At 48.2% G+C, this 27,662-nt stretch overlaps 1 protein-coding gene across 2 annotated transcripts in view; it reads left to right on the forward strand.

The window, feature by feature from the left end:
- Positions 1-27,662, forward strand: part of CSMD2 (CUB and Sushi multiple domains 2) — a 683,179-nt gene that overhangs the window by 374,867 nt on the left and 280,650 nt on the right. For both annotated transcript variants that reach the window (XM_055586466.1, XM_055586467.1), the window contains exons 10-12: positions 4,412-4,533; positions 20,759-20,862; positions 24,150-24,262. In XM_055586466.1, the coding sequence (XP_055442441.1) occupies positions 4,412-4,533; positions 20,759-20,862; positions 24,150-24,262 (339 nt within the window). The remainder of the gene's footprint in view (positions 1-4,411; positions 4,534-20,758; positions 20,863-24,149; positions 24,263-27,662) is intronic.

Here is a 27,662-nt window from a genome sequence, read left to right on the forward strand (position 1 = left end):
AAGGCAGCCCCTGGGGTTAAGTGGCTCAACTAAGTGGTGGGTGCTTGAAGGTGCCCCGTAAGGAACTGTCAAGGAAGCAGAACAAAGACAAGGGAGAAGACCAGCTTGGACCAAAGCTTCCATGACAATGGCAAATCATGACTCTGTGGTGGTTCTCCTGCAGCCCCGTGGCACCCAGGATTAGGAATAAAGATGGACAGTAGAATTCATCAAAGGCAGATAGGAGAGTGTGATGGGAGCTGCTGGAGAGGGTCTTGCTGTCCAGACTCAGTAGTGAGAGGAAGGATCAGGAGGGGATGGAGAGATGGGGAAAAATGAGGGAGCCAGGAATCTGGAGAGACAAAGGATTTAGGACACCAGGGGGTGCATTGAGACCAAGGTTACTCTGCTGGATGAGTAAGCAGCAGGAGAAGGAACCAGGTGATGGAGTTTAAGATCTCACAAATGGACTCTCCTGGGTCCCAGAACAGCAGGCTCCGGATATGGTAGGAACATGGTTGATCTTCAGCAGGAGCACCTGATCTCAGGAGGAGGGGCTGACCTCTGAAAAGTGAAGGAAACATTCTTCCATTGGAACCAAAAGGAAGAAGAGAACATAAGCAGATGGGATTGCAGATTTGAGGGATGAGAGACAGGGCACACCTGCCAAATGTCCTCTGTTTCACCCACAAAAATTGAAGCAAGGTCATCACTTAAGTGTAAGGGAGGTGAGGGGAAGGGCAAGAGGTCAAAGGGACATGCAAGAGGCATGGAAGGGCTTTGAACAGAGTAGGAGAGTGAGCTAAGTGGCAGAGTTGCTGGACGATATCCACAACTCTCTGAGGTGAGCGATCATGAATTTATAGTGACATCTTCCTACTCAGGTGACTTTTCTCCAGCAAAGCTTGACCACACTGGGGAAGGGCTGGAGGATGTAGGTGGAGAATTTCATCCACAATTGATGTCTTCCGGGCAACCATTCAAAGGACTTGGGTGGATTTGCGAGAAAATGATCCTAACAGTGGGTCATGAGATCCACGTTGGGAAGGGAAGACAGGGAGCTGATGGTGGAAAGTTGGTGTCAGTGGAGTGAGATACAGATGGAGGTCAAAGAAAACGTCCTCCGGGGGATTAGCGGTTGTTTGTGGAAGGGAACACCAGAGGGAGGAGAAAACTCTCCATTGCCGAGTGCTGCAGAGGAAGTGGTGGACCTGCGAGGGGAAGATGGGCTTCAATCCAGGCAGGAGTTAAAGCAGGCGGTCCTTAAAGACATTAGAGCTACAACTCAGAGTTTGTTTGCCCTGGGATTGGTGGTCAGGAGGTGGTTCTAGAGAGAATACTGTGGAAAGGATGAGGAGGAAGGTCAATAGTAGGAGAAGTGAGTGAAGCCAGCATGGAGCAGGGAGGGAATAAGGTTTGCAGAGAAGATAAAAGACCAGAGGCACTTGCATCTAGAGCAGTTTTCTTTTTGGTACCAAGCTGTTTTGATGCCAGCAATGGCTGTGGGTCTAAAGTATTCTTCCTAAAGTCCCCTGGAACACGGCCCCTGCTATATGGTATAGTGATGTTCAGAGAAACAATGGAACTGGCTACAGAGCTTGGGCTTGGAAGGTCCTGAAAAACCTCCTGAAAGTTATCCAGCAGGGCATTTATTTGATGGGAAAAGGCAAATACAGAAGCATAAGCTGGTGTCTATTCATTTATTCAGTCACTGTCTGAGCATCTACCATTTTGCCAGCCCGTGTAGGCTGCAGCAATGAATTATCCATCTGTTGGTGGGATCCCAGGGGCTGGCTGCTCAAAGGGAAGTCTGTCTGTCCACAGACCTCCTGACCTTACCCAGACAACAGAGGAGAAAAGAAGCTGATTCTTCATCCCAAATCTATTTTTAGGTGCTCCATGCTAACTAGCTGCCGAGTATAATATTTTAATTAAACCCCTCTAAGCCCTTAAAGTGGTAAATGGCTTTTTGACCTCTTCTCCCTAATTACCTTCACCACGTTTCAACAAACTGCAAATGCCATCTAATTTTTGGAAACAAGTGCAAGATAAATTAAGTCTGAAGCTGAGGGCTTTTGGCAGCGAAACTTGAATCTCCGGAAGAGGTGTAATGTGGTACCGGTAGAGGCTTGTAAGGATCCCCTGTAGGGCTAGCATTCTGACACCTCAGGCCCACTTTCCAATGGTGGGCTAGCATTAGAGTTTTGATTTTGATTATCTTGTTCTAATTTGTTTAGTAATGATATCAGTCTCAAATGTGGTTGTGGGGGAAAAAATGCTATAAAGAAACTTCACAAAAGGTAGAATAAAAGATCCCTGGCCTTGGGAAATCTTGGAGATAGTGAGATGGAATGAACATGGCATCTGAGTCCACCGTCCCAGCTTCCCTTTGTTAAATATTGACAATGTCCCAGGTCCTGGGTGAGCCTTCATGTCCAAGATCTCATAGAATTTCACCCTCATCATGCTTCAGTGGGGCAATATCACTAGTCCCATTCTACAGATGAAGAAGTAGAATCAGAGAGATTTTCTAACTTACCAGGGCTTCTCTGGTGACTCAGATGGTAAAGAATCTGCCTGCAATGCAGGACACCTGGGTTTGATCCCTGCATCAGGAAGGTCCACTGGAGAAGGGAATCGCTCCCTACTCCAGTGTTCTTGCCTGGAGAATTCCATGGACATAGGAACCTGGTAGGCTACAGTCCACGGGGTCGCAAAGAGTCAGACACGACAAAGCGACTAACACTTAAACTTTCACTTCAGACTTAACCAACAAAACCCGAAATGCCAAACCCCAAATGCATAGCCTGCTATCTCCTCACCATGCCGATCTGCCTTCGATGCAGTTGTACCAAGGCTAGTCGGTGAATGTCAGTGTTTCTCAGGACAGAATTAGATAGCAATCAGATGCACAGGAGAGGAGTAGGGGAGAGGATTCCCCTAGAACTTGGTTCAAACTTGGTTCAAACAATATCTGAGCTCAGGATGAAGAAGAATATCCTTCAGGTTGAGGACTGGGATGAGCAACCGGAAGGAACTTCCTCACTGGAGTGCATGAGCTCGTAGAACAGAAGGGGCAGTTCTGACCCAGGGTCTCTTGCTAGTAACCCCCTAACAACACTCAGTCTGCTCAGTTGTAACCGTTTTCACATCTGTTCTCTCCACTTGCTAGCGGCTCTTTAGAGAAGAGGGAGTGTGCCTTAGACATTTCTCTCTTCCCGCACTCAGCCTGGCCTGTAATAGGCATTCAATATATGTGGGAATGAATGAGCGCAGGAATGAGTGTGTGAAATGAGAAGAGATTAATTATGTCCGGGAACTGGGGAGCTTCCTTGCCAGGCCCTCCTAGGAAGGGTTTCCTGGGGAAGGTTTATCAGGACCCTGTCTGCACACAGAGAGCAGTTCTAGGATATGCTGTCCCATCAGAGGAAACCAGGTTTGACACCAGTTTCATTTTATATACTTAGGCTTGTTGAGTTTGCTCACTATTTCTTTACTGTTAGGCACTTTACCTACAATTAGGATAAATTGCCATGTGGGCAGCAACAGAACAGGCTCATAGAACTTTTTATTAAAATAGCTGAGTGCTAACATTGAAGAATGAAGTGGCTGGGACTAAAGAATGCGTTTTTAAGGAAGGCAAACACCTAGATACAATGTAGCACCTTAACTGGTATCAATCACGACTTAATCTAATTAGTTTAGAAGCTATTTTAAAGAGCTTAATTAAATTAAGCTGTGATTGATAACACTTTATATCTACTTGAGGAGAGCACTTCTTCTAATTCACCTTGAATCTCTATGCTTCCAGTCAAAAGCCTATTTCAGGCATATGCTAAGTGTGGGGAAGGGTTGGGAAAGCAATTCACTGTCCCTGAAGTCATTCCGGGTGCCTGGCACCAGGCTAAGCCAGGGGCCTTGCAGAGTTCTTGGGCACAGACATTCTGATACCTAGTGGGGGTGGCCTTGACCAGGACACCCTGAGACTCTCCTTCAGCAGACATGAAGGCACCTGGGAGAATGCGGAAAGGTCAGCAGAGCAGGAGCAAAAAGCTTAACATGTCAAAAGGTGTCTGGGGTCCACTTAGCTTGCAGTCAAGGTGAGGAGTACTAGCCCACACCCTCTTGGTAGAGATGTGGTGCTGGGTCACAGTGGAGTCCGGACAAGGGGACTTGCTTAGCTGGACCGTGTAAGTCCATCATTACCTAGAGAGCGGCAAGTCAGGGAATGTGGGGTCTACCCCTGCCCCCAGTGCTCTGGGAACGTCTCTTGAGCCCATTAGGAGCTATGGAGGAAGGAAATAGGAAGTAGAAGGTTTTATCTGGGATACGATGTACAGACTTCAAGCTCTTCTGGGCCGGGGCTGGGAGGTGGGATGGGGACTGGTCCTCGTCTAAACTAAAATGCTCGTCTTCCGTCTCCTCTCTGCAGCCCGCATGTGTGATGCCCACCTTCGAGGCCCCTCGGGCATCATCACCTCCCCCAATTTCCCCATTCAGTATGACAACAATGCACACTGTGTGTGGATCATCACAGCGCTCAACCCCGCCAAGGTAAGGCTCGCAGGGGGCGTGCGTCGTGTCCTGTGGGCAGGACTGCATTGGAGACAGTTGTTCTCCTGGGGATTTCAAACCCGGAACTTGGTTCTCATAGATTTTCTGAAGACAATTATTAAAAATTGTTTTTATTAAGTATCAAGTACATACAAAAGCATACTTGTAAAATATGTTATAAAGAACATCAATACAAGGCACTACTGTGTAGCCATCTCCCAGCTCAAGGAAAACAAAAAGCCCCACAGATACCCTAGTGAACTGTGTCCCTCGTAACTTCATCCCATTCCCCAACCCTCAGGCCACCATTACCTCCACTGTGTACTTTATTATTCCTTTGCTTTTCTTTATAGTTAGCACATAAGTATGCATCCCTCCAAACGCAATGTTTAGCTTCCCAGTACTTGAACTTCATGGAAATGTAATCATGTTGTACTGATATATAGTCTTAATTAGCTTTACTCAAAATTAGGTCCTTAAGGTTTCTGTATTGCCACGTTTCATTTTGTACTGGTCTGTACATTTTTTTGCATCTTTCTCATTTAGTATTTTTCCCTGTGAAGTACCCTTTGTTTGCTAATAAATTTGATAAGTGTCTTGCCAACATCCACAAAATAACCTGTTAGATTTTTTAATTATACAAAAAATACAGATAAATTGAAGAAGAACTGGTACCTTATGATTCCAAGTCTTCCAGTCTATTAATATGGTATATCTTTCCTTAGTTAGAGCTTCTTTAATAGCTTTCGATAAATTGTGTAATTTTTTCATTATAAATCTTGTACATTTCATAATACATTTATTTCTAGATATTGTAGTTGTTGCTTTTATAAATCGTATCTTTTAAAATTTAGTTTTCTACCTGTTTCTTGCATAGTGGTTAGAAATGCAATTAATTTTTATATGTTACATCTATCCCATAGTAATTTATCTATGAATTTTTAGCATATTCTACAGAAAACAATCATAATCTGCAAAGAATGATGGTTTTGCTTCTTCCTTTTCAATCTTACACCTTTTCATCAACCTTTTTCCTGCCCCAGTGTTCTACCTAGAATCTCCAATATAATGTCAAATCACTGTGATGATGGTAGGCACTTTTGCCTTTGTTCAATGTCAAACAGACTGTTTTACTTCTTCACCATTAAGTATGATGTTTGCTGACATTTTTGTTTTAATTTACAGTTCCTTTCTAATCCTGGTTTACTAAAAGCTTGTATTGTGAATGGATGTTGACTCTTATTGAGCATCTTTCTACATCTATTGATATAATCATATGATTTTTTTCCTTTATTCTCCTGTGTGGTGAATTCCACTTTAATTTTTCTGATGTTAAGCCAACTCTGTATTCCTGGGATAAACCCAACCTGGTCATTTAGTATTATCATTTTTTAAATATACCTATATTTGAATTGCTAGCATTTTACATAGTCATTTTGCTTCTGTTTTGTTATATATTACAGATTTAACAAAATAAAATATATTCTATATACATTACACACACACACACACTCTTGCCAGGTTTCTATATCAAAATATTGCTAAAATGAAAGTGAAGTCGCTCAGTCGTGTCCAACTCTTTGCAGTCCCATGGACTGTAGTCTACCAGGCTACTCTGTCCATGGGATTTTCCAGGCAAGAGTACTGGAGTGGGTTGCCATTCCATTCTCCAGGGGATCTTCCTGACTCAGGGATCAAACCCAGGTCTCCTGCATTGCAGGCAGACCCTTTACCCTCTGAGCCACCAGGGAAGCTGAAGATATTGCTAGCCTCATAAAATGACTTAGACTTTTTCATCTCTTTCTATCCTACTGCCTGTTTTTAGTGTTTTACAGTTGTGGATATTTTGGTATTTATCCTACTTGATTTCATTAAACTTCTTGAATCTATGGATGGCATCTTTCATCAGTTTGGAAAAATTTTTAGCTATTGCCATTTCAACTGTTGTCTCTCCTTTATTCTCTTTTCTGCTTCTGGAAGTCTGACAAGGCATGTTAATGAGTCTCATTCTATCTTCTTTTCTTAACCTCTATCATTTTCTCTCATTCTGTTCAAGAATTCTCGATCAGTTATGTCTAACCTCTGTTGATCATTCTCTAAAGATTCATTTTAATTTCAAATATTAGTATTTTGCATTTATGAAAGCTTATTTAGTTTTTTGATTGCTTTTGAGTTTATTTTATAGTCTCTGGCTCCTTACATATATTTAAGTCATTTAAATATATTGAGGACATTTATTTTATATTCTGTGTCTCTTAATCTCAGTATATGAAACCTTTGCAAGGTTCACTCTGTTGCCTGCTGTTTCTCACCCCTTGCCTCTTTGTTGTATAATTTTTGACTGTGTGGTTAGAATCATAAACTGTGGGGGAATTCTTTGAGATTTGGGTAGAAACTGGTGTATTTGTTACTGCTCTGTGCTTGGGGCCATTAGCAGTCAGCAATCTCTTCAGATTAAATTCTCAGTATGAAGGTTTCAAACCACCCAAGTAATCTGAAGGCTGCAAACCCATATGAAAACAGATTTATCATGAGAGAGTCTCAGAGGAAGTTTTCTATTTGCTGTCATTCAGTGTCAAAATCTGAAATAAACGATCAGCCTTCAGATCTACCCAGAGGTTAGCAGAGCTGTATGAGAAGGAAGTAGGCTTATTTCTAGCTCAACCTCACACTAAGGGTGCAACTTTAACCAGTTCAGCCTTGTTCAGGGATATCATCTGAAAGTTCCCAACCTTGGGGGGCCCTGACCTTTGTCTCCTGCTCCCTCTTCTCCACAAGGCCCTGAAAATCAAAGTTCTACTTCACCAGTTTTTAAAAATGTGCTTCATGCTCCAAATCACTTTTTGTATCTCTACATTCACTGGGGATTAGACTCTGAGAGGTCTTGCCATCCTAGTCTTGGGCTTCCATAACAAAATATAACAGATGGGGTGGCTCTAACAAGAGACATTTAGTTTCTCACAGTTCTAGAGGCTAGAGGTCCATGATCAAGATGCCAGCAAACTTGGTTTCTGGTGAGATCTACTCCCAGCTCATAGATGACCCCACAGATGGCCTCCTTCTCAGTATGTCTTCCTGCGTTCTCTGTGCACATGCAGAGAGGAACGTTCTGCTGTCTCCTCCCCTGTTTTGAGGACACCAATCCCACTGGTAGGGCCCCATGCTTTGACTTCATTTAACTTTAGTCACCTTCCTAAAGGTCCCATCTCTAAATATCATCATATTGAGGGTTTGGGCTTCAACATATGAGTTTTAGGGCAATATAATTCAGTTTATAACATTTATTAACTTGTAAAAAGCTTTTTTTCTTTTTAAATTTTACTCAACATTTTAAAACTGTTTGCTCAAAAGTGCTTAGGACCACAATACTTGGAACACTGGAGACAGATTTCCTCTACAAGTCATTTTGCAAATAAAGAATCATATTTTATCAAACCATTTGATGATGAACCTAGTCAGTGAAAAAGGATGCTTCGGCCAAATAGGGGTAGAAATGGAGGCTAACCCAGAAGAAGGACCTTGAAGTTGTTAAGTTGTTAACTAGAGGGCTATATCATGGGCATTGTTAAAGAACTACAGATGCTTATCTATGTTTGCTTTTGAATCTGAAGATGGGGTAGAGGGTGAAGCATAGGAAAGTCCTGAAAATTTTTTGAGCAACAGTCTGATTAGCCCTCAGAAGACCTAACCTTGGCTGGTGTGTGGAGGTCAATGGCCCCATATTATTCACCACCCCACATGCCATGCAAGAGGTCACTCCAGCCTGGGTTTCTGAAGCCAGTCCCTCTAAAAGGCACTGCCTCAGAGTTAGGTTATACAGAAGGATGTTCTTCGTGGGATCTTCATGGGTTCTTAGTGGGCTTCAGGTAGTGCTAGGGAAGCCCAGGAAGACTGAAGGGGGTTCCTCACTGACACAACCCAGGAGGAGAGCCAAGAGCATACAATGCAGAAAGGAGATTATAAGTCTAGAAACTCAAAGTCTGAGACTGAAAGGTAGGAGCTGCCTTCCTGCAAACAGCAGAGAAAATGCATAGTGTATTCCTACCGCTGTTCAGCAGCCAACAGGAGAGATTCAGTGCATTCAAGGACTGCCTGTCTGGTCACCTTGGGGACATCTCCTTCAGCAAAAATCACAGCCTTTCCACGTTCACAGTATGTTTCAAGAGCTTAGCATTTATTCATTCATTGATCGTTGGTATGATCTCTGCCCTTGAGAAACGTGCACGCAGGAGAGGAGGATGGGTAGAAACGTGAAGCTAGAGTTCTGACAAGCGCTAATGGAGCTGTGTCCAGAGTGTGATGGAAAATCTAGAAAAGAGACACTAATGGAAGGCCGGGGAACTTGGCACAAAGGCGGTGACATTTGAACAGGGTCTTGAAGGATGAGGACATCGGAGTAGACACCTGTGCCAAGGCACTGAAGTTTGGGTGCCGAGCCACTGAGGCTTGGGACAGTCTCTTAGAACTGAAAATAACTCAACATGCCTATATCAAGGTGAGGCTGGAAAGTCTGCAAGATCCAGATCAAGGTGAACCCGCAGGCTTGATATAGAGGCTTAGGTTTTATTCTGAAACAGATTTCTAAGAGTAGAAGTGTTAGGCTATTTGTAATAATAGTAATAGCTATCTCTTATCTATGCCTGTTATATGCCAAGAACTGAACTAGGCCTTCTGTGTAAATGACTTTATTTCATTCTCTTCATAGCACAAATAATTAAGTTTTAAAATACCCATTTGGTGGATGAAAAACCTGAATCATGGACAAGTTAAAGGTTAGGAAACTTGGTCACAGCACATAATCAGTATTAAGTGGCGGCACTGGGCTTTAAAGCCAGTCTTTCTGGGTCCATTGCCCATGAACTTAAGTAGATGTGCTGTACCATTGGATGGAACATGGTCTCAGAGTTGATGGGAGGGGTTGGGACTTGGAGCACTGGGATAAGCCTTGGGAACAATGAGGGCCACTCTGTTTTCTGTACCAGAGCAATAGCAGAAAGAATTTTTGAAGGATTACTGTGGCAGCAGTGGAGATATTAGAGAGGGATATTGAAGGGAGTTAGACCAGTTAGGAGGCTGAAGCAGATACCCAAGTAAGAAAAATGGGGTCATCAACCAAGGCATAGGAAACATGGAAGGGGAGACAGATTTAAGAGAGATCTAGGGAACAAGGGCTTCCCTTGTGGCTCAACTGGTAAAGAATCCACCTGCAATGAGGGAGACCTGGGTTCAATCCCTGGATTGGAAAGACTCCCCTGGAGAAGGGAAAGGCTACCCACTCCAGTATTCTGGCCTGGAGAATTCCATGGACTATACAGTGCATGGGGTCTCAAAGAGTCAGACATGACTGAGCGACTTTCACACTCATTAGGGAATGAAATGGGACTTGGTGGTGGATGGATGTGTGAACGAGGGAGAAGGAGAGGCCTCATTCACTATCGTGTCCCAAGTGACCGCCATAGTGTCTGGCATACAGTAGACACTCAGGAAACATTTGTTCAATGACCAAATAGACGACGACTCCATGTTTTCTCACTTGGACTAATGGGAGGCTTTCAACGGAAATACAAGAGGAGGAGCAAGCTTGGTAGCAGTCAAGAGGGAGACATGGTGCCTCTGGAGTGCCTGTGTTTCATCCGATGACATTTAGATACACTGGTTGAAAAGTGAATAAATCTGGGTTCAGGAGAGAGATGTGGGTATCATTGCATCGACACACAGTTGGGAACAAGCGTAAGGAATGAACAACGCTTCTTGGAAAGAGCAAAGAGATTGAAAAGATTCAGAATGAGTCTGGGAACACAATCCTTACAGATGACTGAGATCCAGTGAAAGAAGCAGAGAAAGAGCCGTTGATAGGAGAATCGAGTTGCAAAAGCAAGAGGTTTCCAATCAGGATATGTCTGACGGTGGTGATGCTGAAAAACATCTTGTTGGAAAAGGACTGGAAAGAGACTGTTGGCTTTGGCCTTGGAAGAAGATCTTTTGGCGGTGCTTTGTGGGGCAGCAAATTAAAAAGCAGAGACATTACTTTGCCAACAAAGGTCCGTCTAGTCAAAGCTATGGTTTTTCCAGTGGTCATGTATGGATGTGAGAGTTGTCCATAAAGGAAGCTGAGCACTGAAGAATTGATGCTTTTGAACTGTGCTGTTAGAGAAGACTCTTGAGAGTCCCTTGGACTCCAAAGAGATCCAACCGGTCAATCCTAAAGGAAATTAGTACTGAATGTTCATTGGAAGGACTGATGCTGAAACTCCAATACGTTGGCCACCTGATGTAAAGAACTGACTCATTGGAAAAGACCCTGATTCTGGGAAAGATTGAAGGCAGGAGGAGAAGGGGATGACAGAGGATGAGATGGTTGGATGGCATCACCAATTCAATGGACATGGGTTTGAGTAAGCTCTGGGAGTTGGTGATGGACAGGGAGGCCTGGCGTGCAGTCCATGAGGTTGCAAAGAGTCAGACATGACTGAGCGACTGAATTGAACTGAGCAGAAGTGGGTGGGGAGCACATGGATGGGGAGGGGGTTCTATAGAGGCCAGGCATGTGGACAGCCCTTTGGACAACTTTGTGGTAAAGGGAGGGCAGGAGCAAGGGCACGTGAGGGAGGTTAGGTGAACAGAAAGCTCTGGGCTACTTAGGATGTTTGTTGTTCAGGAGATTGGGATTTTGAATGCGGTTGTAGACTGAGCACAAAGCAAGCACAGAGGAAGAGAGTGACGATGTAGGATTAGAGGATGGGGAGTGAAGGACCTGGAGTGAGTGAGAGGCAAACTGGACTGAGAATGCAGCAGCTCCTTTCACAAGAAGCAGGTGAGGAAAAATACCGTAGTGAAAAGGGGCTGAGAGTTTTGCCTGTAGAATATGTGTCTGTAGAAAAGGACATGTGTCTCTTCTAAAAAAAATTTTTTTTATTGTGGCAAAAGTCACATGATATAAAACATACTATTTTAATCATATTTGTTTTATTATTATTTAATAATATTGCACAGTTCAATGGCAGTAAGTACATTCACATGGTTGTACATCTCTTATCATCATCCATCTCCCAAATTTTTCACTTTGCTAAACTGAAACTCTAGCCCCATTAAACTCTACATTCCAACTCCCGCTACTCACCCTCCACGCCTGGCCCCTGACATCTACCCTTGTACTTTCTGATTCTATGAATTTGGCTATTGTAGGCACCCCGCATAAATGGAATCAAGCAGTATTTGTCTGCACCTACTGTATATTAGGATGCATTTTCAAGGTTGACTTAGTACGACACATGTCCCTTTGGTCTCCTTATAATCCAGGAATGGTTACACATCCCTGGCGCCTGAGTGTAAGTGTGGCTATTTCATCTCCTTTGAGCTTGAGAGGGAGATGGGAATGTTCCAGTGACTGGGGCCTCCAAGGGTGAACAGAAGCCCCAAACAAGGTCCAGCGATGACCTGGCATGGGAATGGCCAAGAACCTATGTCACGATGCCAGCCTCAACTGAGTGTGATGGGCTGAGCAGCTCTACCCTGTGGGAACAAGAATTGACAGTCTGATTGCAGAGGCCGGTGAAGGGTGTGTCTCTCCTCCGTGAACTAAGAATAAAACAACAAACACCACCCTGTCGTCCTCCCAGAAGTTGGGCAGATTCAGGGAAGAGGAACCGCAGCTCAGAGCAAGTGAGGCCGGCCCGCTCTGCTGGGGGCACAGCTCCACCTTCTTGCTTGGACGGGGACGGCCTGGAGAAACAGGAGACCTGCCTCGGCTAGTTGGGCTGTCTTAGTATTTGTAGTCATTCTGCCCACAATAATATTTCCCAAATTTGATCAATCATCAGAAATACCTGGAGAGAGTTTAAAGACATAAATTCTAAAATCCTTTCCTCAAAGGTCTGATTAGTGGAGGTGAGATAAGAACCTGGAACTTGCACTTTTAAAGAGCATCCCTGTGGTTCTGACCAGTTCAGCTTATATGAGAGAAAACAACCCCTTTCTGTCCCAGCAAAGCACACAGGGCCCTCCTGCCCACCTGTCCCCAGGCAATCCTGGATTCAGCCACACTGCACTCCTGGTTCATAGACACAGCTGGCCCTTTAAGACCTCTGTCCCGCACATCCTCCCCCAGTGTATCTGCCCTTCTCCTCCATGCAAATTCCTATCCGCCTTTGAGACACAGTTCAGACTTCCGCTCTGCAGAGAAGCCTTCCAAACCCCACCAGGTCTTAGTGCTGCCTCTGTTCCTCCAGCACTTCGTCAGCCTCTTCTGTTTGTGCATATGATGTTGCACTGGGTTTAGAATCTCTTTCCCTCATAGCTCAGGAGAGCCCCGCAAAGCAGGGGTGGCGTTGGTTTCTCTCTCCCGCAGTTAGCACAGCCCCCAGTACAGAGGAGGAGATCCGCAGGTGTTTGGATACATTACCAAGTGCTGGAGGAGACCTGTCCCTGGGTCAGACAGCTCCTCAGGCATGGCCCCACCCACGCTGGGCCCCAGAGCCTCCTCCTGTTAGGACCTTCCAGCTTAGCCTCTGAAAGGACGTGGCTGATGAAATTTTCGTGGTCGGAACTGAAACCCAGGCCTGAGTCGGTGCCCCCTACCTGCATACACCTGCCTTCCTTTCACAGCTTCTTGGTATGAAATCAGGCCACATGAGGCAATTTGCGTACGATCCTCACTGCGTTTGATTAGGACATTAATCCACCTGTGCTAGAAAAGAAGTAAAAGGCAGGCAGGAGAGAACGAGCGAGGTGGGAGGGAGAGGGAGAGCGCATTTCATGAACTTCAAAGCCGAAGAGAACAGTGTTTCGATTATTCACTCTTTGGGGATTAGCCGTGTCACTCTTCCCTTTGTAGACCCAGAGAACTGAGAAAGAACTCTCCAGGCAGCCGTCACTCTCTCGTGCAAATGTCAGGAACCTCTGTGCTGGCCCATTTGTTCACTCACTTATTCATTCAGCAAACATTTACTCCTATGTGTTCTGTTCTGGGCCCCGTGCAAGATGCCGGCTGGAGATCAGAGAGGTTTTCCCTAATCGCCCCTGCAACTAATTCCTCGTGAGTGGGCAGCTCTAGAGGGACCCGTTGAGGGCCTCCTGCAGGTCCTCACCCAGATCCCTTTCCTTTCCACAGTTGTCCTCACTTCCCAGCATATCTTGGCATCCCCCTTCCCCTAGAGCTGGCTGTGGGTCCCCACGCGCCTTCCTCTGTGAAGACAAAGCCTGCTCCCTCCTCTCGATGGGACTTTATGCCCCTCGCACCTGCCGCATCCCCAGCTGCCCTGACTTCAGTACTCACCACCCTGCGCTGTGTTCCCCATGGACCTGTGTGTCTCCTCTTCTAGACTGTGAGGTCTTGGGGTGGTATTCACATTTGTCTTGGCTCTGTTGCTTCTTCAAAACCCAGCACTGGGCAAGGGCATATTAACAGTTGAATAAATCCATCAACCAACTAGTGAATGAATGCATGAAAGGGCTTACTACTCTCAGAGCCACCAAAATTCAATTTGAGGTACTGGCCAAAGTTCCACAACCTCTGAACCTTCTCAGTCTTTGCCCTTGGGCTTTCTTACCCAAACTCCTCGAAAGCATTTCTCAAAGATGCTGAAGACCTCTGTGCTTGAATTCTTGAGGGTTCAGGCCAGCCTTTCACCGGCCTCCCCTCCTCCTCTGCCAAGAACCAGTTCTCCAGCCCTGCCCTGGGCCCTCAGCAAGACCCCTGCAGGAGTTACCACGCAGTCCATGCCCGGGGAAAGGGAATTCCCTTCCTTTCTTGGAGCTAAGAGTCAGGCTGCCCCAGGGCATTAGGAACCCAAGGCGGAGGGTTGGGGAAGCCAAGGTCACCCCTCAGGAGCCAGTGCTCTGAGGAGGAATAGGGAAGCAGGCCTGGGGCAGAGGATTGCAGAGGGGCTCTGACTAGGTGGGAAGGGCCAAGGGCAGGTCATGAGAAGTCTAGGGTTTCCATGCCAGGAAACTGAACTTTATCCTGAGGGTCAAGAGCTGATGAATTTTTCTATGGTAATGAAAGCCTTTCTTCAGAACCCACAGTCATTAGGTTGTGATTGGCTGTGAGTAGCAGAAAGCTCCACAGAAGCTTATACAAAACACAGATTATTTCTCCCACATTCCAGGGGTCCAGAAGTGAAGACTCCAGGGCTGGGTTAGCAGTTTTCTCAGTGTCTTGAGCACCTCCTATTTTTCCCTCTGTCTTTCTTTGCTCTTATCCTCATGATCACAAGAAGGCTGCTCCACCTCTGTCCTCACATCTGTATTCCAGGAAAGCAAGGAGAAAGGTGGGAAAATGCCCTGAGGACGCCTCAGCTCATGTCCCACTGCCCAGAATCCTGTCACTTCCCTATCCTTAGCTCTGCTCTTAGCCAGGTCCATTGCCACATTTCAACAGCCAGCATTCTATTAAGAATGGTAAGCAGTGGGAGGGACAGGGAGTGAACCATTATCTGTGTCTGCCACAGAATCCCAACCATGAACTAGATCCAAAGGAACTGCTTTGGTTGGAGCAAGATCCAGGCCATTCTGGTCTTTTCCCCCCTTTGTTTGTGCCCCTTTAGTATCTTTATGGACCCCTGGGGTTCCTGAGAACCCTGTTGGAAAACCACTGCTCTAGGTCAGAGGTCAGCAAACTTTCTGCTAAGAGTTAGATTATAAATATTTTAGACTTTGAGGACTATGTGAGGCTTTTGTTGCATACCCTTCTTTGTAGTGCTTTACTTATTTTTTAACCCTTTAAACATGTAAGAATATGTCTTAGCTCAAGGTGCCAAACAAAAACAAGCCTCAGGCCTGATTTGGCCCAAGAACCATGGTTACCCAACCCTCACTCTAAAAGGGTCGTGCAGCACAGAGTTTGGGGTTCAGAGTGAAGGATGGGCAGCGGACTGGAGCCTAGCTAGGAGACAGTTATAGAAATGCAGTCACTGGACGAAACAATCTCAGTCTAGATCTCTTGGCACTTCCCAAAACATGCCTAAGAGCGGTCACATCCTCTGCAGCCACACTGAAACCTTGGGCACAGGCTGACAAGACTGGGATTCCTGTCTTTAGCTGGTCCTGGATGATGCTCAGGAAGCAAGGAATGTCCTCCAGGCCCAGGGTGGGCAACCTCCATGGTCCCACTCCCATCCGCCACAGTTCTTGGGAAAGGCAGCAAGGTCTTGAGGGGTGCAGTCTCCAGGACTCAACTTCCTCCACCAACCTGCAGTGAACACAGGCTCCCTGAAGCCCTCCTGCCACTGCTGGACCCTGGACTGGCCTCCTGGCAGGTCTCTTTGCCCCCAGCCCCTCCCTCCATGCTGAGTGACAGCCTCCCCCCATCTTCACCCTCAAGTCCAGGCTACCTGCTCTGGCCTGCCAGGCAAAAGCCAACTGCAGACTCAGCCAGGCTGCTGTCTCCTCCCCTCACCACCCCCAGCTGCCCTTGCTGGTCCTCGTTCCCTGAGCATCTCTGGGATGGAGCCCACACCCTTCTCTGCCTGCAGGGCCCAGCACGCCCACCTCCTCTGTGTGGCCGCCTTTCATCTCTCCCTCCTCTGCCGTCCTCCAGCACTCACCATCTGTACCATGCCTTTGGCATTTAGATTCTGCTCCACATTGTCAGACAAGTGAGATAACTTACAAGCTGCAGCTAGCTCGGTGCTCGGCACATGGTGGGTCCTCAGTAATTACCTCCTAGCGAAGGGCTCTTTTATTCATTTATCTAATGGGTGCAAATTGGGTGTCTGAGCTGTGCACACAGGTGCCTCTTTAATCACGCCTGTTTCATGTGCTGCCACTCTCCTGCCTTAGAAAGACACTTTGCCAGCTTCACTCATCTGCATGTTAGTTAATGAATCATTACAGGATCCTGTCTTTAAACAAAGGCCAGAGAGAAGAGGGGAACAAATGAAAGCCCCAGCACACTGCACACCGGGGGCCCGTCCCAAGGCTTCAACACTGAGTATTTTGTGCTGACTGCTCGGTGTAATCAGGTTCCACGTTGGGGTCAGATGCTCTAAAATGCAGCTCACGTCAATGGTGCTCTACTCGGTGATGTGAGACATTTTATGGCTCTGGGTTCTGGCCTGCAAAGCGATGTTTTCCCATCATGGACATAGTAATCACATACTCCCTTTTTTGGCACTGGCTTGGTGACCTGGGGCTTCCCGGAAGGGGTGATGGTGGCAAGAATGTACAGGCAGGACCCTGATTTCTCCCTGCGGAGGCCAGGCCCCTGGGTCTGCAGAAGGCACAGCTGGCCTTAGAGTATTTTATGAGCAAGCGTTGGCTGAGCAGCTGGGATCCAGAGAAAGAGCTTAGGGAAGGTTGAGAGGATAAGTCACGGCCCCCATCGTATGGACCTGAGACCTCCCTGCAATGCTATGAGACAGTAGAGCAGGGTGGTAAGGGCCTGGCCTCTGCCTGATGGGTCCCAGGTCTACTACTTAGCTGTGTGGTCTTAGGTGAGTTGCCTAACCTCTTTATGCCTGGCCTTTCCCATTTGTAAAATGGAGGTCTTCACAGTGGCCATGGCTGCCATGAGTCTTTAGTGAGTTGAGGTTTGTAAAATACTCAGAACAGTCAAGCACATTATAGGTGTCGCTCTTGTGACGAAGTCTCTCAAGAGAAGATAATCAAAAACTGTGATTAAGTATCTCAAAGAATCTCCTAGACCAGGGGTCGGCAAACTACCACCTTTGAGCCAAATCCAGTGTATTGCTTATTTTCGTAAACTAAATTTTATTGGGACACAGCCACACTCATTGGCATACATATCAATGTACGTGGATCATGGCTGTGCATGCTGTCTGAACATATGCAGCCACGGCTGTATTCATGCTACAACAGCAAGAGGGGTCGTTGCAACAGACATCATATAAAATGCTCAGGTGCAAATACTTATTACCTGGCCCTTGACAGGAGCAGTCTGCCAACCTTTGTTCTAGATGGTGTCTCCTATGAGAGATCCAAGAGCCTGGAGATCCGTCCATGCTTGAGGCTCAGGAAGGGTTTGGAAAGTATTCTCCTATTCAGCAGGGTCTGAGCGCCTGGCATGTGCCTGGCACACTGACAGGTTCTGGCAGGTCAAAGGCCATGAGACCTGGCCCCTGCCCTCCAGGAAGTTCATGAAGTAGTGGAAGACCAGGTAAAGAGCTCAGTCACAGTACAGCAGGTAAGTCCTGACACAGAGAAGAGAGGACGGGCAATCAGGGAGCCCTTGGACGAGAGCTCAAGGATGTGGAGATGTTGCTAGGGGAGCCGGGGACAAGGGAGGGGACTGTGCAAACCAGGATCATGAATGGGCTGGCATGAGAGAATGCTACGTAGGCAGTACGATGGGATGGCAGCAGGGAGCAGGAGCCAAGGGTCCTTCCTTATGTACCAGGCTAGGAAATGGCAACATCATTCTGTAGGGCAGGACTAGGGACAGTAAGAGATAGGAAGCCAGTTCCAGCCTGACTAGATGATCCAATGATGATTGGTCATCAGGGAACATGGGAAATGAGCTTGCCTACCTGGTGAGAAAGCTAGAGGGATGAAGGCTTCCCCCCTGGGCTTCCCAGGTGGCTCAGTGGTAAAGAATCCACCTGCCAATGCAGGAGACATGGGTTTGCGCCCTGGGTACGGAAGATCTCATAGAGAAGGAAATGGCAACTGACTCCAGTATTCTTGCCTGGAGAATCCCATGGATAGTGGAGCCTGGTGGGCTACCGTCCATGGGATCACAGAAGAGTCAGACACAACTTAGTAACTAAACAACGATAACAAAGGCTTCCCCACTCACTGTAGATTGCTCAGTGGAATACATGTCTATATAGCCAACAAGGATTTTTATCAGGAGGGTCTAGTATTTTTGTTGAAACTATCTGAGAGTCCCAAGCAGGAATCCCCTCCTCATGATACTTATCACCAATGATTGGGGTGCTCACTACCTCTGAACACAGTCCTTTTCATTGTGGGACAGTTCTGACAGTCACAGAGTTGGTTTTCAGTGCCTCTTATCTCCACTTTCTGCCCTTGGACGGGGCCAGGCAGGGTTGCTGCTGCTGCCCCTGCCTCTGCCCTCAAGTCTCTCTGCTCTAGGTCAGTACCTCTAGTCCCTCCATCCTGTGTTTTCTAACAGCCCCCAACCACTGCTTCAGGATCACACTTCTGTGCAGCCCAGACATTTTCCACCAGCCCTCAATGCCATTTCTCCTAAAACAAAAATCTCACCCCACACCTTCACTTACCTCTCTTGCTGGAGGACAGAGCCCAAGTCTGGGATATGACAGCCAGCGCTTCCTCATCCGGCTCCTCCTGCTTGTCTCGTGTCCCCACCCTCTGCTTCCCTCTCAGCCACACAACTCCAGATCCACCCGGAGTTTCTGGACATGTCATGCACCCCACACCTCTGCTCCTGCTCCTCTCTCTGCTTGGATCACTTTCCCTTCCTTCTCCATTTATTGGACTCCTCCAGCCCACCTCCCAAACTCAGCCTGGGCTTCATGTCCTCCAGGAAGCCTCCTGTGGCCTCCTCCCAGACAGTGTCACCCCTCCTCCCTGTCCTGTCTGCAGCTCCTCACTGTGGATCCCAGGCCTGGTGCCGAGGGCCCTGCATGGGCAGTACTGGGCTCACACACAAGCACAGCAGAGGTTTCCTTCCTGGGACCCCGAGAGCACCCTGGGGTGAGGCTCTGCCGTGCTGTTTGGTTTGGACAGCAGAAGCCTGCACAGCCATAGGAAAATCTATCCACGGGAATTCTTTACTCCTCGAGTAGCAGAAGAGAAAACAAAGAAGCACTTTCAGCCTCCCTACGGGGAGACTGAAGATCTTCATCAGATTGAAACGAAACTGAAACAGACAGAAAGAGGACCAGCTGAGATGCTTAGGTGAGGCGACTCTGAGCATCCTGTCTTCGTGAATGGCACCACCACCCACCACCCCAATTGCCCCAGCCGGGAATATGCAGGTCATCCCCAACCAGCCCTCCTTCAGTCCCCACATCCATCAATCACAAACCCTAAACACTCCAGGACCTGACTCTCTCTTCCGTCTGCATCACCCTCCTGCATTGCTCACCTCACTGCCCCTGAAGCCTGGAACCATCCTCACCACCCGGGCTTCACTGCTGCTGTGTCAGTTTCCACGCAAGCCGCCAGACCAATGTTCTCCTCCAGCACCTAGTGTCCCGTCAGCCCCTGTGGACAGCTCTCCTGCCGCTGCTCCCTCAGGATGAACTCAGCTGTCTGGGGCCGGGGAGGCTATGAGCACCTGGCCGCAGGCAGCCTTTTCGAGTTCCAGACGTTCCTGAGTCGCCTCCTTGCACTGAAGGCCCAATCACATTGTCCCCCGGAGTGAGGCAGCTGGCCACTGTGTTCAGTTTCCAGACCTGCGCTGATAGACACTGAGCGCTTGTTCTGGAATGTTCCATCTCAGCCACAGCTCAGGCCTTCTGCACCTGACCCCTGCCTCTCCCAGCATCCCCTTTTGACCTGACAGTCTTCCAGAGCTGTCAGAACTCTCAGGACCTACCCCACCCTCATCACAAACAGCCTCCCCTCCTCCCCTCCCCGCAGGCTGGGTGAGCTGCAGGCTTCAAGTAGCATCTGTCACCTGGGGTTGTGATTATCAGTTTGTTTTTCTCTCTCCCCCCTCACCGAAGGCAGGGATCATGTCATGCTGACCACTGAAACCCTGCCTCCTAGGCTGGCACGTGGTGGGTCTTTAGTATATATATGTGGCAGGCAGGACTAAACCAAGTAAGAGAGAAGAATCTTGTCGAAATGTCTTTCCTGGAACATTCATTTATTCAACAAATAGACAAAATGCAATGGAGAAAAGAGGGCACAGAAGAGGCTGAGAGAAACTTCTGCAGGTCCCCGGGGACCACATAGCTGAGATTCCACATGTGGCCTGAAAACTTGCCACCAATTCCACAGGGATTTCTGTGCATTATAGCGTGAAGGCAGAGTCTAATCATCTCACAGTTGGCCAGATGTGCCTGGGGTTGCCATGACAGCCCCCAGAATTGGCCAGATGTGTTGTAATCCACTTTGGAAAACATCAGGGAACCCCAGAGACTGTGTGGCCCAGAAGAAAAAAAGTTCCCACTCTAAAAGGTGGCCTGGAAGTGCTTGGTGTGGACGGAGGGTTTCATGGGGTGGTGTCACGGTGCTCTGAGCATCGGGACATGGAGCTTCTTGCTGTCTTCAAGGCCAAGGAAGGCTCTCCCAGCGGCCCCTGCCTGCTGCCTAATCCCTGCTCCCTCCGCAGGTGATCAAGCTGGCCTTCGAGGAGTTTGACCTGGAGAGGGGTTACGACACCCTGACGGTCGGGGACGGCGGGCAGGACGGGGACCAGAAAACGGTGCTCTACATGTGAGTGACACGGAGCATGTGGTGGGCAAGGCAGGAGCACGCGTGCCTTGGCTGAGGGTGGGGGCATGGGCCTGCTGAGCCTTCCTGCCACACTCCCTGCCACCTTGCTGTGGCCAGGACAGGTGTCCTGCAGCACTGCTGATTTCAGCAGCAATCCTCCCATCTCTCTCTACTCCTACAAGGAAAACAGAGTACTCCCCATGAGGAAAGGTCAGGGAAGGCGTGTGCCCTGGCTCTAGGGGAGCCAGGGTGATAGAGATCTGGCGTGTATGCCTGCAGCGTTGAACTTGGCTGTGTGCATCTATGTAGGCCCTGCTTCTGCCACCAGGAGTTTTTCCTCAAGGCCATGTACATCTGTGGTGGCCTGACTGCAGACAGAGGTAGTGGAAGTGTTTTGCTAATTTCCCTGCATGCTCAGAACTGTCTGGGAGATGGATGGTTTCCGGGAATTGGGACCACATGGACATAGTGACCACATATTCTGAGCCCAGAAAGGTTAGAATGACATGGTCTAGTCAAGGGAGAGGATAATGTCAGGCTGTCCTGGGTTTCATTACACCAGGTCTCAGCTGTTGGGGGCCATTTGAGTCCTCTGTCCATCATGATTAGCCTAACTTGAAAGCAGGAGTATGCTTCTATTCAGTGTGTGTGACCCAGAGTCAGATAGACAGACCTGACCTCGTCCACCTCCCCTGCCAAGAAGGAGGGGAGATTTCACATACATTCGGTGCCTACTGTGTGCCCAGACACATCAGTTATCTCATTCAATTCCCACAGGAGCCCTGTGAAGAAGGTGCTATTATCCCATTTAACAGGTGGAGAAACTGAGGCCCAAGGGGTGCAAAGGTGGTTGGCGGCAGGACTAGCACTTGAGTACGTGTCTTTCAATTTTGGTCAAGGATAGCATCCCATGCTATGACCATACACCCTCCTAGCCAACACCCTCTGGTCATAATGCTGAGCAAGAAATGGCCATTCTATAATATCTGGCTTGTCCAGAAGCTGTTCTGTCCTGGGTGCTTCTCATACCTTCCCCACATCTACCAGGAAGGACCTATTAGAGCAGTTGAATTAGGTCCCCTGGCATGTTAGGTGACACGGCTGGGATTTGGGATCTCTTGAGAGAAAGGAATGGGATGTCAGCCTGAAGGGCAACCTCCCCACTGCCTGCTCTCCACTGTGGTAAGCAGGCTTCTCCAAAGAAATAGCCAACAGGATTCAGGCTTCTCCAAAGAAACAACCAATAGGATGTACATATGAAGAAAAGGATTTATTATATGATAATGGGAACTGACAAGTCCCAAGATCTGCAGGCTGAGTCAGCAAGCTGGAGACCCAGCAGAGCTGATGATGGAGTTCTAGAGCAAAGGCCAGCAGGCTCAAGACCCAGGAAAAGCTGAGGTTCAGTTCAAGTGAAGGGCGGGAACAAACAGTGTCCTAGCTGAAAGGCAGGCAGGCAGGAAGCATTCTCTTTCACTTGGGAGAGAGTATACCTTTTTGTTCTATTCAGGTCTTCAACTGATTGGATGAGGCCCACCTTCATTGGGAGGGCAATCTGCTTTACTCAGTTCTACTTTAGATGCTAATCTCATCCAGAAACACCCTCACAGAAATACCCAGAATTGTGTTTGGTCAGATATCTGGGTTCTCTGTGGCCCCATCAGGCTGTCACATAATTTAGCCTTCACACTCAACACCTCCCCTCTTCTCAGTGCGTCCCCACCACTCACCTGCCCTGGTGTGCTGACCTGTGTGATACATCAGCTCAGTGTACCCCAGAGGCCAGGATCCCACTCTGTCTCCTTCATGCCCCCATGTGCTTTGTCATAGAGAAAACCTTAGAACAGCAGAGCTGAAAAGACTGGGGGATCATACAATTCAACCCCTCATTTATATGGAGTGAAAAAGTGCAGAGAGGCTCAGCCACTTGCCCAAGGTCCCACAGCAAACGAATGTCAGATCCATGGCTTGTACCCTGGTCTCTGCACCAGTCTAGCTTGAATGAGGTCCCAGAAAGTTCTGTAGCAGCCCAGAGACTCTCCCACCACCCTCAGATCTCTTTAGACCAATGTCAAGTTCAAAACTTCAGGAACAATGTGTGGCAGGGACCATCACAGTGTTGTGAAGTGATTGTCCTCCAATTAAAATAAATAAATTTAAAAAAAACCTTCAGGGAAACAATGCAAAATGACTCCTTTGTTGTCATCATTGGGTCAAGCAGAAGAAAAGCAGAAGCCTGTCTTCTCCCTTACTCACCACTATACTGGTGTCATTCCTTACTCACTGCAGAATCTCAAGGTCCCCATCATTGCAGAATGTCAGGGTCCCCAGGCCAGGGATATCACATGGGCCAGGCAAGTGTATCCTAGGCAGTCTATCCCTGCTTTATCCCCACAGCATTTGTGTTGTACCGATCATCTCTCTGCAACCAACTCAGCCCCCCTCAAGCTTTGAGACCGTAGGGTGGAGCAGCGATTAGAGCTCATTAATCTAACCACCCCTCCCCAGCCTCCCACACCCCATCTGTTCTGGAGATTTGTCTGATCTCAGCAGAAGAAGGAAGTCAGGTTTCTTCTGAGTACCCCAGCCTAGGTAATGGACTCTGACCCTGCCATTCTCCAGCAGGCCGACCTTGGGAAAGCCACTGCCCATTCTGTACCTCTGTCTTCTCATCTGTACAATGGGGGTAACACGTCCCCTACCTCGCTGGGCTGTGGGGACACTAAATGAGATAATGGAAGGGAAATGATCTGGCTTGGGTAGGTGCCTGATGAATGCAAGTTGAATCAGAATCCTCTCTGTGTCTAAACTTGTTGTTTCGAAAGGAGTGTTGCCCAAGGTCGGGGCTGCACTTAAAGCCTCACTTTCTCATGCTGGAGTGGAAAGAGATGCCTCATTAAAAAGAGTGGCTGGGTTCTGACTGGGGAAATGGGTTTCTGTCCGTGTCTTCCCTACAGTCCTATTCACATGAAAGATGGGAGGTTTCGGGAGTGTAGACACCCACTTTATTGGACCTGGCTCCAGCCATCCCTCCCTATGCAAGTGAGGACACAGATCTCTCCCCTGAGCCTAGGGGTTTGGGGAGGGGAGTCGTGGTGCAGAAGCAGCTCGGCCTGTGCAGAGGGGAGCGGTCCTGAGTCTCCCAGCACATGAGCCAGCAACACTGGGACCCAGGATTTGCCCGAGTGACCCTGGCTCCTCGATATTCCTTTAGATGCCGTCATCACACAGTCTTTCTGTTGGGGTCCACGGTGGGTTCACACCTCTAAATCTCTCTCTCCTGACAGCCTGACAGGTACGTCGGTCCCAGATCTCATCGTCAGCACCAACCATCAAATGTGGCTCCTCTTCCAGACAGATGGCAGTGGCAGCTCCTTGGGCTTCAAGGCTTCTTATGAAGGTAACTGACTGCCATGCGGGAGCCAATGAGTCAGACACCTGGGGTCTGCTTGGAGTCAGCAAACCCTGGGTTCGAATCCTGGCTCTGCCTTGTACTAGGTTCCTCTCCTTAGACATGTTATTCAACTTCTCTGAGCCCCAGCCTCCTCCTTGGTCCAGTGGGCCTCCTTGGCTGTTTTGAGGATTATCTGGAGCCAGTCACTTAAAGTGCTGGCTCACAGCACCAGGCACAACATCAGTTCCACCCCTGATTCACACCTGGCCTGTGTAGACCTTGGCAAGTCCTCATAAACTTTCTGAGCCTTGCTTTACTTTTTGAAATCTCTGGACTGGAGACAGTAGCTTCCCAAGCTACCCTATTTGGCTGTCATGGTGATGAGTGACTGTATGCACAGGGCTAGGGCCAGACACACACCATTGGTGACCTGAGCAGGTACAGACGAAGGTGACCTTCATCTCTTGGTGGGAATAGGCACTAAGGGAACAGCAGTCTGGGCTCCAAGAGATACTGTCGCCATCATTCATCTTTGTATACAGTCAAACCTCCTGATGGCAGATGACTGCCAACACAGATCCCCACAGAAAGATCCCCATCACAACACCCCCAAGTCTTTGTGAAGGCCTTGTTAGGTATCCGACCCTAGACTAGCACTCGGGGAACAGATGCAGCAGATCGAGACCTTCACCATAAAGAACCTAACAAATGAGCTATCTTTTCTCTTTTTGCAGTATGGTTGCTTTACAGTGTTGTGTTAGTTTCTGCCGTACAATGAAGTGAATTGGCCATATGCATACATATATCCCCTTCCCTCTTGGACTTCCCTCCCACCCCACCCCTGTCCCACCCTCTAGGCTATCACAGAGCACTGAGCTGAGCTTCCTGTACAAGTAAGCTATTATTAAAATAAGATCATCATGGCCAACAGAGCCAGTGGGAGCACAGAGAAGGGGTGGCTATCCTTTCTAGGGTATCAGGAAAGGCTTTATCAAGAAAGTGAGTTGTGAGTCTAAAATGACGAGGTGGCTACCAGACAGGAGGCAGTTGCGGGGCAGGGGGGCATCCTTCCCCGCCTCATTCAGAGATGATGTCCTTCTCCAGGGGACCCTGGGCAGCTGCGTGTGTGCATGCATGCTAAGTTGCTTCCGTCGTGTCCAATTCTTGGCCACCCCACGGACCATAGCCCGCCAGGCCCCTTTGTCCTTGGGATTCTCCAGGCAAGAATACTGGAGTGGGTTGCCATGCCCTCCTCTAGGGGATCTTCCCAACCCAGGGATCAAACCCACATCCCCTGCATTGCAGGCAGATTCCTTACCCGCTGAGCCCCCTGAGAAGCCCACACAGGACCCTGTAGGGGCAGCAACTCCAAAGGTCTCTCACTCCACTCAGGGTACCTCACACCTCCTGTGGACCAAGGGCTCTTCCTGAGGACTGGACTCTGTGACCAAACTTGGTACACAGGGAGTGTATTCATCCCCTAAGGGCTGCCCTAACAAACCACCACCAACTGGGTGGTTTCAACAACAGAAGTTTATTCTGTCACAGTTCTAGAGGCTGGAAGTCTGAACTCAAGGTGTCAGGAGGGCCATGCTCCCCATGAGATTCCTGGTAGACCCCTTCCTTGCTTCTTCCTGGCTTCTGGTGGTGGCCGGCGATCCTTAGCTTGTATCTGCATCATTCTAATCTCTGCCCCTCATGTCGCACGTCCCCGTGAGTCTCTCTGCTCTTCCCATGGGACATAGTGGATTGAGGACTCGCCATCTTAACTTGATTACTTCTGCAAAGACCCTATTTCCAAGGAAGGTCACATACACAGGGACCAGGGGGTGAGGATTCAACACATCTTTTCTGGAGAACATGATTTAACCCATAACGGGAGGCTAGTCCTTATTTCCTGCAGGAACACTGTCACACCTTGATGCCCACTGGGGTCAGGATGATAGAGGAACCGTCCTCAGCATAGGATGCACACCTCTGAGTGAGATAGACCAGCAGACAGAGAACACCTATTGGGTGACATGTGCTAAGTTCAAGTCCTGATTCTGTCCCTTTCTAGCCTCTCCAGGGCTCTGTTTCTTCATCTGTGAAATGGAGATAATAACAGACCATTGGGGACAGTGTTGCAAATTATAAGGTGATTAGTGAGTAACTAGTGAGTGAGTTGGAGAAGGCGATGGCACCCCACTCCAGTACTCTTGCCTGGAAAATCCCATGGGCGGAGGAGCCTGGTAGGCTGCAGTCCATGGGGTCACTAAGAGTCGAACACGACTGAGTGACTTCACTTTCACTTTTCACTTTCATGCATTGGAGAAGGAAATGGCAACCCACTCCAGTGTTCTTGCCTGGAGAATCCCAGGGACAGGGGAGCCTGGTGGGCTGCCGTCTACGGGGTCGCACAGAGTTGGACACAACTGAAGCGACTTAGCAGCAGCAGCAGCAGCAGTGAGTGAGTACAGAGGTAGTTAAATGAATGTGCTCTTCTGGCACATAAAGTTATATATATGCAGGAAAGAGCCCCAGGCAAGAAATCAAGAGACCTTGATTCAGGCCCAAGCTCTGCCACTCACTTCTTTGGACATGGGGGTGGATTTAGACTCAGAGTTTCTAGGTTTCCCCATTTCGGAAGTTGTGTAGATGTTTAGCAGTTACCAAAAGTGGGGAAGAATCAGTCTGTGCCATCCACCTTCCCAGATCTTTCCATCTTACTCCCAGATCTTTCTATATCTTATTCATGGCTCGAATAAGACCAAAGTCACAGGAGTTTGAGATGGATGATGGTCGCTACAGTCAGCAAACAGCGTGCAGAAAGAGCTCGACAGGGTAGAGCAGTTGGCTAAAGTACCAGGATAAGATGAAATGGGGAGAAATATCAAGTCCTGTTTGAATGTTCAAAATTGGCTACTAGAATTTATCCCAGCGAGTGAGTGATTCTTTATTCTATTCTGATCAGGCATCAGAGAATTGGGCAGAGATGTGGAGACCCCAGCTGGAGATGGATAAGGAGAGGACTTCAAGTCAAAGCCAGTGAGAAAGGTTAACAGCCCCCTGAATGCTTATTCAGGGAAAAGTGGACTCAGTGGAGACTTGAGAGCTGTGTCCAAATATTTGAAGGGTTGTTATGTGGGAAAGGGGAACTGGGCTCATTTGGTGTGATTTCATTTTAAAAGAAAGGGGCCCATCATTTGTGGAGAGCCTATGATGTACCAGAAGCTGAACATTCATTGCCTCCTTGAATGTTCATTGCACAAACAGTGTCAGGCAAAGACTTGAGATCCCTTGGGGGCCACTCACGTGTCGGGATGGGGATGCCCAGCAGGGAGGCCTCTGACCCTGCCTCCATCTGCTCCTCTAAGCCCTCTTTTAAAAGCAGATTTGTGGCTAAGCACTAGTTTGAAAAGTACCA

Source organism: Bubalus kerabau, chromosome 6, assembly GCF_029407905.1.
Source record: "Bubalus kerabau isolate K-KA32 ecotype Philippines breed swamp buffalo chromosome 6, PCC_UOA_SB_1v2, whole genome shotgun sequence".
Classification (NCBI taxonomy): Eukaryota; Metazoa; Chordata; class Mammalia; order Artiodactyla; family Bovidae; genus Bubalus; species Bubalus kerabau.